The sequence below is a fragment of the Zalophus californianus genome, chromosome 8, assembly GCF_009762305.2.
Source record: "Zalophus californianus isolate mZalCal1 chromosome 8, mZalCal1.pri.v2, whole genome shotgun sequence".
Lineage (NCBI taxonomy): Eukaryota > Metazoa > Chordata > Mammalia > Carnivora > Otariidae > Zalophus > Zalophus californianus.
The window spans coordinates 57,414,489-57,426,353 of NC_045602.1; the positions used below are offsets into that span (position 1 = coordinate 57,414,489).

General features: G+C 46.5%; 1 protein-coding gene across 1 annotated transcript; it reads right to left on the reverse strand.

The window, feature by feature from the left end:
* Positions 1-221: 221 nt before the first annotated feature.
* Positions 222-825, reverse strand: LOC118357263 (60S ribosomal protein L12-like). The gene has a single exon (XM_035728924.1). The coding sequence runs from the start codon at positions 758-760 to the stop codon at positions 263-265; it is 498 nt and encodes a 165-aa protein (XP_035584817.1). The 5' UTR covers positions 761-825; the 3' UTR covers positions 222-262.
* Between the last annotated feature and the right edge of the window lie 11,040 nt (positions 826-11,865).

The window sequence follows — 11,865 nt, forward strand, 5'->3', positions numbered from 1 at the left end:
AAGGCAGATTAATAGGAGAAAGGTTTATTTTGCATACATATGAGGAAGTCTGACAGAAAAAAGTGAAAACTCCAAAGAAGTGGTGAGACTGTGGGGGCTTACATACCACTCTATTTTTTCATTTTTATTTTTTGAGAGAGAAAGCGCACGCACGCATGTGTGTGCGCACGGAGGCGGGGAGGGTCAGATGGAGGGAGAATCTTTTTTTTTTTTTTTTTTTTGGTTGTCAAATGATCCTTTATTGAAACATTTTCCTTTGTAGTTAACTAGCCGGGCATTCCAGCGCACCACTGTTGATGTCATCTATGATGTCATGAGGGTGGCGGCCATCTACATTGCAGCCCACAGACTGGGCAGTCCCCAGGATCTCTTTAATGGTTCCAGAGAGTTCTCTCGCTAAAGATCGGTGTCTCATCTGTTGGGCAATATTGACAATCTCATCAAAAGTGATATTTCCACTGTGCTTAATGTTTTTCTGCTTCTTTCTGTCTCTTGGTGGTTCCTTGAGGGCTTTGATAATCAGGGCAGAGGCAGAAGGTACCACTTCAATCTGGGCCTGTCTGTTCTGAATGGTCAGTTTCACCGTAATCCTTAGACCCTTCCAATCACCGGTTGCCTTGGCGATGTCATCACCAACCTTTTTTGGAGACAGACCCAGCGGGCCTATCTTTGGGGCCAGGGCAGACGTGGCACCGACTTCGCCACCGGTGCACCTCAGGTACACGACTTTGATCTCGTTGGGGTTGAACTTAGGTGGCATGGCGGAGGCGGCTGGTGTCGGATGAACCTGGATTCGGGACGACCGAAGAAAGTTGCACCTTTGCCTCCCCAAGCCGAAAGCCAAAAAGAGATGGAGGGAGAATCTTAAGCCAGCTCCGTGCTCAGGGGAGCCAAGGCATACCATTTTCACTAAGGGTGATAAACTGTAGAGAAGTCACAAGGCAAAGGAACGTGGAGGGGTTGGCTTCTAGGTATATAAATTGTGGGAAGGTAAATATATAGGGGAAATTAATGGAAGATAAGGGTTATCAGTATAGAGACTGAAGCGGGGGGCTTCCCCATTCATAAGAGCCTTCTCTCTGGTAATTAAGAGTGGTCTTCCTCTTCCTGGAATGGAAGAGGGAGACCCCTGTACAAAAGGAAACTGGCACCTGAGGAACTCAGGAGGACTCAGGTTCTTTTCCTATAACTCCCCCTATAGTGACAAGGGCTCCAATTCGTTTTCTATAACCCCTCCTCCAACCACTGGGGCCCCGGCTGATTTGTCTGCACTTCCTCTGAGATGTCCAACACTCCCATTAAAATCCAGGTTCCTGCCGTTTCCACTTATTTCTGGGGGAAGTGATCCTGTCTTGGACGTGGCACAAGGCCCAGAGAGTGGTCTCTGTAGGTTTTGTGCCCAAAGTGGGGCTCAGTGAGCTTTGAGAGTCTTAATCACCCTTCTCAGAACAGATCAAAGACTGTGAGTGGGGAGCCCTGCAGAGAAAGGAGGAGCACCATCACCAGGACATCAACTCTGGCTCTCAGCTCCCCAGCCCTTGTTCCTGTCCACACTAGATTTCTGACTGCTCTTCGGAGAGAGCAGAGGACACCATGGAGTGGGGCTTGGAGGAAGGCAGTGTGGTGGGGGAGGGTGGTTCCGAGTAATTCCTTTGGGGTCACATCCTATTTTTTTTTAGAGAGAGAGAAAGAAAGAGAGAGAGAGGGAACACAAGCAGGGGGAGGGGGAGAGGGAGAAGCAGGCTTCCCGCTGAGCAGGGAGCTGGATGCAGAGCTCCAGGATCACGACCCGGGCCAATGGCAGACGCTTAACCAACTGAGCCACCCAGGTGCCCCCGTCATATCCTTCTTCTGAACTGTGATTATATAATTCGTTCCATGTGAGCTTCTCAGAAGTTTAGAGTAGCGGTTCTCAAAGGGCAGTCCCTGGATCAGCTGACCCAGCATCACCTGGGAACTTGTTTGAAATGCAAATTATCTGGCCACCCTAGCCCTCCCACCAAATTGGAAACTTGAGAAGAGCCCAGCAGTAAAAAAAAAAATCCCCCACCATCCCGCCCCTGATCACCACAATCCTTAGCCCCCCCACCCTCTCTCTCTCCCATTCTCTCTCTCTCTCTCTCTCTCTCTCTCTCTCTCTCTCACACACACACACACACACACACACACACGGTTGTCTGGCAAAGAGCCATAGCTCGAGTCTGTGATGAGGAGCCCAGGTAGGCCATTGAGAAGCTGACTTAGAAAATCATAAGGCTTCCTTCCCCCTAGCTTTCCAACAGAAGCCTCTTGCTTCCAGTAAGACTTTCACACAGTCCTTATTCAATTCTTTGTGCCGACCTTACTTTTGCATTCCAACTGGGCACAAAGCTGAGGCCTGTTTCCCCATTATCTGTCAGATGAATGCTTGGATTGGTGTCTCTGCTGCCCAGTCGTGCTTGGTAATCTGAAACAGAGACCTGGAAGGCCCAGGGCACTTTCTGGCTTTCTGCTTGGGGAGCCGCGGGAAGCCTGTTGAAGAGGAAAGGAGGTTGGTGACACAGCGCCACCTTGTGGCGGCGAGGGGAAGAGCCACTTTTGGCCACGCAGTCTGCACTAACCTTAAATCTCCTCAAATCCAAACATAACAAACAGCCATTTAAAGAGCATTTACTATGTATCAGGCACCATAGTCATTGCCTTTTTCGTGTAATAGCCTCAGCTTTTCCTATGCAGTAGATAAGATCCATGCAGCTAATAAGAGAGAGCCAGGCTCTGAGTCCCTGGAGTCTATAGAGGCTGCAGGAGTGCACTGAGCCTGCTCTGTTCTTGCAGCCCCCTACTTGGTGGGGAATGCTTTTGAGGCTCACACGTGCAGGCAGCACCTGGGGATATTGTTAAAATGCAGATTCTGATTCAGCAGATCTGGGTTGGGATCCAAGATCCTGCGTTTCTAAGGGCTCCCAGGTGACAGCAATCCTATCTTGTGGACCACACTGAAAACCAAAATCTCGAGCAGTGACGGCTGTTGGAGAGAACTTTCTGTGATGATGGAAGTGTTCTAACTCTGTGTTGTCTAACACATTGACCACTAGCCACGTGTGGCTATTGAGCACTTCAAATGTGGTTACTGCAACCAAGAAACTAAATTTTAATTTTAATTAATTTCCACATAAGAAGATCCCTGTGGCTAATGTCTATCATACTGGACAGAGCAGTGTCCCTCATGAGGGGGGCTCAGGCTGGCTTTGAGATGGTTTGTCATGGAAGGGCCAAAATTCCATGACAGGTTAAAGCAGGACTATCAACTACCAGATTTTTAGAGAGATTAATGTACCCCAACCTTGCCCTTTTACATACAAATTGAGGCCCAGAGAGGCAAAGTGACTTGTCCCAGAGACATGAAACTGATGCAGCATTCTTTTCACCACTCATACTTTCCTCTAGGGCCACTGGCCTTCAAAAGAAAAATGTATGTCCCCCGATTTAGAAACTCCTCTGTGAGTACAATGGCACAGTTAGTAGATGGGAATCAAATGTTATTTATTAGTTTACACAATATATGAATCAGCTAACCACGTTTAAAAGTTATCCAACTTCCCAAGAAAATGAACTGATTTTTAGCTATATCATATTTATATTTTGAGCTATAAGACCTGGGTCACATGAAAAGAATTATCCCCTAGGATGTTTTGCAAGGCAACCCAGATTCAACGCAGCCCCTGTCCGGGCCCCCACTGGTGTAGCTGGAGTGTCTGACTTTGCCCAGGAGATGTGTCTGACCGCAGTTGGTACAGGCCCGCCGAGCACCAGTCGTAACAAGGTGACTGAACAGGTTGTCCTTTATCACCCTGGAATGAAAGATTTACTTGGCTAATCATTTAAAAAATATTTTTTTCGGTTGTAAAGCAATATATGCACATTATGTAGAAGTAAAATTGCACAAAAAGTATTGCATTAGTTCTCTATTGCTACAGGAGAGATTATTTCCAGAACCTAGCAGCTTAAACCAACAAACATTTTGTTATCTTGATCAGCAGGAGAGGCTTGGCCCGGTGGTTCTGCCTCGGGGGCTCTTGGGAGGTGGCCATCAGGATATCCTCCAGGGCTGCCATGGTCATCTGCAGGCCAGCCTGAGGCCGAAGGATCCTGTCCAAGCTCGCTCATGCCACTGTTGGCAGGAGACCCCAGGTGGGCCTCTGAATAGGGTTACTCACGATGTCCCCAGGACGCAGGGGAGAAGAGTGCCTGGCTCCATGGGTACAGAGAGCCCGGATGGAAACTGTAGCCTTTTGTAACCTCGGCGCTAAGTGCCACGGTAGCACTTCTGCTGTGTTCTGTTGGCCACACAGAGTAACCCTGCCTTTTTTTTTTTTTTTAAGATTTTATTTTTAAGTAATCTCTATACCCAACATGGGGCTCAGACTCATGACCCTGAGATCAAGAGTCACACACTCTTATTGACTGAGCCGGCCAGCGGCCGGAGAGTAAGCCCGTTGCATTGTGGGAGGGGACTATTCAAGGTGTGAGGGCCAGGAGGTAGGGGCCACGGTGGGGGGGGGGGGGGCTGCCCTTCACAAGCACGAAAAAGAAGATAGAACTCACCTGGACCCTCACTCTCCATAAATGATCACTGTAGCACTGGCAGGCAATTCCTTTGTGTCTTTTATATAAAAATAAAAATATATGGCAGATTTTTTTCCTAATTCTTAACTTATATATTATTCTCTGCATTTTTCTTCCATTTCCCTTTTTAGGTGAAAATCCAAGCTTTTAAAAATCTCCTTCCCCCGTGGAAGATGTAAACTCAGTTTTTATTATTTTATTCGATATCTTAACATGCATATTTGGCATGACAAAATTTAAAGTGAATCAATATCTTCATTCCCTTCCTAAACAAGTCAGTGACATTAAAACATTAAATCAGACGATCAGCCTACCATTTAACATATTGTTATCTAGTATTTTAGTCCCATCTCATTTTTACATATCCCAAATTAGTTGTATAAATTACTGTTATTACTATCTGTAGATTTACCCACTGGTTTACCTGTTTCTTTACTCACTATTGTTTCTGGCATCCTGAAGCAAGATAAAGTCTTGGCTCTAGACTTGGTACCTGGAGGTTTCTTTTCCTTTTTTCTTCTTGAAATCTCAGCATTTCTAGGAGTTGGTAGTAGGAAAAATTTCAAATCATCTGGTTCCTGTATTGCTGATAGTTCCTTTATTCAAGATCTGTAGCATTATAATAATACTTCTTCCTTTTGAAAAACTGAAAGCCAGGGAAGAGATTATGTGTCCTGAAGGGGGCAGGAGGGAGAGCAGAGAGTTAGGGATGAAGGGAGAAAAGAAAGGCGAACATGGGTGAAAGAAGGTGGCAAGACTTCAGGGGTGATGACTCAGTGGGTGCCTCGAAGGCAAGGAGTATCCGGGCCACAGGTCAGGTACTACAGCCCACAGCCGCTGAGTGGATGGGGGAGGCGGTCAGTGGGGCCTGTGCTTATATATATGACCCCAAATCACCAGAGCACCCTGGGGTTTGGCTGCTACATACCAGGAACCCCAGCATTACCGTGGTGTTGCAGAGCCCTGATTCCCACCAGGACTAGTGAGGGCTCGGAGACAGAATGAAGTTGATTAAAGGGAAATAAAGGAATTAAATATTTCTTGCTCACATAGTTGGCGGGCTGAGATTCACACCTGCCCTCCTATCCTCCCGCCCCCCCACACACACACACTATCTTTTAAAACTGTAGTCTGTAGTCTTTGCTGTATCCTGATTTTTTTCACTTAGCTTATATTATGGACATGATGCAAGGTCATTATGTGTACTTCCCAACCATGTCCACAAAGTACTGCATCATGTAGAGTGCCACTCATGGTGACAGGTCCCGCTTTACTGGCTGGGAGTGCAAAGGGAGGTCACATTGTTTCACTCCTCAAAGACCCATGGACCCTATCAGGAGAAATTCTCTTTCTTCCCCAGAAACCGTCGGCTCTATCATAACCAATAATAACCGTCCCCGCCTCCACCCCGTGCCTCCCCACTGCACCCCCTGCCCCCACCTCTCTTCAGCCCAGCGGGCCGGGCCCGTTCTGGTAATTCTCCCCTGGAGACAAGAGAACAGGTCACCTGCTCCTCCCAGGGATTCGGATGCTTCTTGGCTGCCACAAGATGTCACCAACAGCTCGGCAGGTGGATGCATTTCCTGTCCCCTGGGATTGTAGTGACCCAGGCTGTTTTGCCAATCCTAAAACGGAGCTATTAGTTACCATGTACAGGTTTTATGAGAATTCAATGGTGGTGGCGGAGGCAGGGGAAGACTGAAAGTGTTGTAGAAACTGCTAAGGCTGACCACCATATTCTTATTCTCCCCCTTCTGGAAACATGGTGGAATTGCACTTCCCCACCCTCCTAATGAAGCCATGTGTTTGGGTGGTCAAGGAAATCAGTGGAAGTGACCCATAAGCCAATTCACGACTTGTCACGTCTTCTTTCTTACTGCCATTGTTGCTGTCACTGTTCTAAATGGTGGCTACTCCATCAGTGTGGGACCATGGAGGAGAGCCCCCAGCCACCCAAGATGGGTGTGTAGAATTAATATAAAATAAACCTTGGTTGCTTTTTAAGCACTGAGATTTGGACATCGTCTGTTACCACACCATAACCTAACCTAACCTGACTGATTAAATTTTTAAAAGAGAATGAACCTATTCAAGGTTAGAGAGCCTTTACTATTAAAATGGAAGGGAAGAAAGGTTACAGGCAGTTGGGACCATTTTAGGGGTCTTCCACATTCCTCATTCACTGACAGGGGGTTACAATGGCCTTAAGACAGGACAGCTTTAATGCCTGGAAATTGCACAGAACACTTTCCTTTCTACTCTTGGGGAAGTCCAAGCAATTATTTTTAGGACCTCTCTGCCAGACCTCCATCTTACCTGTAAAATTCTATGGTCCTGTTGGAGATCTGGATTCCCTATCCTGCCATGGAACCATTAGACAACTTGGAGTTTTCAAAACAAGATGGCAGGGCGCCTGGGTGGCTCAGTTGGTTAAGCGACTGCCTTCGGCTCAGGTCATGATCCTGGAGTCCCGGGATCGAGTCCCGCATCGGGCTCCCCGCTCAGCGGGGAGTCTGCTTCTCCCTCTGACCCTCTTCCCTCTCATGCTCTCTATCTCTCATTCTCTCTCTCTCTCAAATAAATAAATAAAATCTTTAAAAAAAAACAAAAAACAAGATGGCAGACTGAGTTCCAGATGGGTTGAGGTGAGCAACATAAAGAAGACAGAATTCTTGGAAAAGTGGACATCAAACGTTTTTCTCCTGTTGTGCACTGGGGATAAAGGCAGGATAGGCACAGTAAGTACGGTGCCTAATGGATATGTGCCCAGCACCCATGACATGCTTAGGGGCCCATGAAAATGCTTTAATTTCTTTTCTAAATTAGGAGAAAAATAGGAAATTTTAAGCTGGACAAAATGTTTTAGCATATAGTATTAAGATGGTCACCTTTAGGGGTGCCTGGGTGGCTCAGTCTGTTGAGTGTGTGACTCTTGATTTTGGCTCAGATAGTGATCTTAGGATCATGGGATCGAGCCCCACATTGGGCTCCATGCTCAGCGCAGAGTCTGCTTGTCTCTCTCTCCCTCTGCTCCTCCCCACCGCTCATGCTCTCATTCTCTCTTTCTTAAACAAACAAATAAAATCTTTAAATATATATATAATTGTCATCTTTATACCAACTCAATAATAAAATATAATTTTTAACCTTTTTTGTGGATGAAGGGGATCACAAAGGCAAAAATCCTTGGGACCCACAAATAATCATACTGTAGCCCCGGAGAAAGGATTTCGTAACTGACATCAATCTGGGTGACAACGCACTTCTTGGAGATGAGTATGGACATGGCATTGCCACCACTTGTAAGTGTCCTTTTCCTTCATGAGTGTGCTCAAATTCCCCTAGTTACAATGAACTGGCTCTGTCTTTGCCTCTTTAAGTTCCCATCAGGACCCCAGAAAGCCGTAACTGCTAGAGGGAAGGGTGCTGGCGCAAAGCAATGCACATGGACACAGAGGATTCCTCCAGCTTGCTCCCCATGCTTGCATTTTCCCCTCGGCCTCTGATTCTGAGAAGTCCAGCAGGTTCCAGGGAAGCCTGTCCCTTTACCTAAATCCAGGGTGCCACACAGCATCTGCCCTATGCCCATCCGTCCTGGCCACAGTGATGATCACCCCCACAATCATCAATCCCAATCCAGCTGGAGTGAGTCTTAGAACTTCTGCCAGAAACTATGGGATGCAAACATTCTTCCCTGGAAGGCATGGTGTGCAAAGGTGAATCTGAATTCCTACATAATTTGCCACCGTGATCAAAGCCAAAGGAAATCTCAGAAAAGCTGAGCCAGAGCCTTGATCAACCATACCTGAGTCCTACCACTAGATTTTTTGTTAGTTACATAAGCCTATAAATTCCCTTTTACTGTTAAAGCCAGTTTGGATAAGGTTTTCTGCTATTTTCAACCAACCTTACTGAAACTAAGTGTAGCATTATTATTCCCACTTTATAAGTTAGGAACAGAAAGGTAAGTCGTTTGCCCAAAGTCATAGTCAGATTAATCTTAACATGTGCTTTGCATTGATATCAAATACTCTGTTTTCACAGATTTCACAAATTTTATCTGGCTCTCCAAGCATGTATTACCTTGTAAACACTGTAAGTATGAACAGATGTAAGCAGAAAGGAATCACTGTATATAAGACTTTTGTCTTACTCTTTTGTCCTAGTATATGACTCCTTTAAAGAGCTGCCCCATTCTGGGAAAGCACCCCCATCAACCACAACCCTAAAGAATTAGAAGATCAGGAATTTGAAAGGGGCACCCTTGCTGTGTCCTGTCTGACCCACCCAGTCCCCTCCTACCCACTCCTGGCTGCCAACCTCATTGCCTTTTTACCATTGACACCATCACCCCCTTCCTTTCTATCTCTCTCAGCCTGCTTTTGAGTCTGTTCATTGGCTCAGCACATCTGAGCAATTGTACCTCTTGTAGTTGCATGGTCTTCTCAGGTAGACCACCCAACCACTAATATGGCTCACCCTTAAGTAATGGATTTGTGTAATATTCTCCCTTTCTTTCTTTTTTTTTTTAAAGATTTTATTTATTTATTTGAGAGAGAAAGAATGAGACAGAGAGAGCATGAGAGGGGGGAGGGTCAGAGGGAGAAGCAGACTCCCTGCCCAGCGGGGAGCCCGATGCGGGACTCGATCCCAGGACTCCAGGATCATGACCTGAGCCGAAGGCAGTTGCTTAACCACCTGAGCCACCCAGGCGCCCTCCCTTTCTTCCTACAAAAGACTTTTCAAACCCTCACGACATATGGACAACAAACACAGGAAGGAAACCAAGATAATGGATGTGGACAACTCCTTTGAAACTAGACCGAGAAAGAGAAAATGGAGATTGGGTGTCCTCGGAGGGAATGTGACGTGGGCTGGTAGAAGATGCTCGTTGTATCCCAGCGTCCATCTCCCTTTCTTCTGCGGTAATAGAGCCTCTGTGTTTAGGTGGGTGCTAGAATAATGGCTCCATTTCCCAGCCTGCCTTGCTGCTAGGTGTGGCCAGCTTCCTAAGTTCTGGTCCACTGGGATGTGAGTAGAAGGCGTGCCCTTATAAGGAAGGGCTTCCTCTCCTCCCTGTAGCTCTTCCCCCATTCTGCTGACAGGAACGTGCGTTCTCACAGGCCTTGCAGACAAGGGCCACACCCTGCGAATGGTGGAGCACGGAGACTGAAGAGGTTGAGGTCCCTGACGCCGTGGTGCCTGCCACCCTGCCAGCCCTGGGCTACTTAGGCCTAGATGCTGATGTGAGAGACAAGGAAACTTTCATCTTTTCTTTTTAAAGATTTTATTTATTTATTTGAGAGAGAGAAAATGAGTGAGAGAGAGAGAGAGAAGGAGCGGGGAGGTGGGGCAGAGGGAGAGGGAGAAGCAGGCTCCCCGCTGAGCAGGGAGCCCGATGCGGGGCTCGATCCCAGGACCCTGGGACCACGACCTGAGCCGAAGGCAGACGCTTAACGACTGAGCCACCCAGGCGCCCCATGATCTGAATTAATTTTTAAGGAGACGTTAACAACTGCTTCTCTGTATAGTTAGAAGGAGAGAGTCGTGTTGGAGCAAGCTTTTTTTTTGCTATGAGAGGAACTGCTGCTATTTGTTCCTCTTTTTTTTTTTTTCCAAGATTTTATTTATTTGACAGAGACACAGCGAGAGAGGGAACACAAGCAGGGGGAGTGGGAGAGGGAGAAGCAGGCTTCCCGCGGAGCAGGGAGCCCGATGTGGGGCTCGATCCCAGGGCCCTGGGATCATGACCTGAGCCGAAGGCAGACGCTTAACGACTGAGCCACCCAGGTGCCCCTCCTCTAACTTTAAAATACATATATTTCGCAAACAAGCGCCCTAGGTATAAGATCTTTATCTTTGACAACTAAAAGAAGCAACAGGACTTTGGGCTTGGTTTAGCAAGGTGATCCCTCACTAAGATCCCTTGATATGCTGAGTTCTGAAGGAGGGACACATTTACAGAACCATCTCAGAAGCTTAAAGGAGGAAAGGAACTAAGTCCCCTTAAGCCTAGCTTCTGAGATTTAAACGTGCAAAAACTTATTGGGATGTCATTGACCAAGTCTGATGTCAGGAAAGGACAAGAAGAGCCACAAAGGGGAGGTTTTCAGGAGGTTATGGGGAATCCGGGATGGTGACCTCCATACGAGTTGCATAAAGGCAATCCAGAGGCAGCCACCCTGGCACAGCGTCAGGCTTTGGGAATACATATGTGTATTAATTAAAAGCATTGCCACCTTCAATCCCAGCGTGTGAGACTATTGTGGGCTGGCGAGGACCTGTCCCAGCAAGGGCGTCACCAGAGAATGGGCTGTGCTGGCCTGTGTGTGCTGGCCTGTGTGTGCTGGCCTGTGCAAAACCAGCTTTCAATAGCGACACCTTGTGGTGGCAGCTGAAACAACAGTGCTCGTGACACAATATTGACCTCTTTGGACTGAGAATGTAAGATTCTTAGAAAGTTTAAGGGTACTTTTCAAGAGGCAGATGATTTCCTGCCAATAAAGGTAGAGGGACATTTTTTTAAGATTTTATTTATTTATTTGACACCCACAGAGAGAGAGAGAGAGAGAGAGCACAAGCAGGGGGAGGGGCAGACAGAGGCAGAGGGAGAAGCAGGCTCCCCACCGAGCAGGGGGAGCAGGACGTGGGACTCGATCCGAGGGGCCCGGGATCGTGACCTGAGCCTAAGGCAGTCGCTTAACCAACTGAGCCACTCAGAGGCCCTAGAGGGACATTATTAATGGTAAAAAATAAGAAATGTTTTGGTGAGGATGTGGAGAGAAAGGAACCCTTGTGCTCTGTTGGTGAGGATGTGAATTGGTGCAGCCACTGTGGAAAACAGTATGGAGGTTCCTCAAAAAATTAAAAATAGAGTTACCATATGACCCATTACCAGTAATTCTACTACTGGGTATTTATCCAGATAAAACAAAAACACTAATTCAAAAAGATCTATGCACCCCTGTGTTTATTGCAGCATTATTTACAATAGCTGAATATAGAAGCTACCCCGCATTGGAGATATATATACATACATGTGAATATTACATACATATATATATATGAATACTCTTCAGACATAAAAAAGAACGAGATCTTGCCATGTGCAACAACATGGATGGACCTCGAGGATTGTGTGACAGAGAAAGACAAATACCATATAATTTCACTCATATGTGGAATTTAAGAAACAAATGAAAGAGACAAAAATACTCTTAAAATTTTATTTATTTGTTTGTTTATTTGTTTATTTAATTT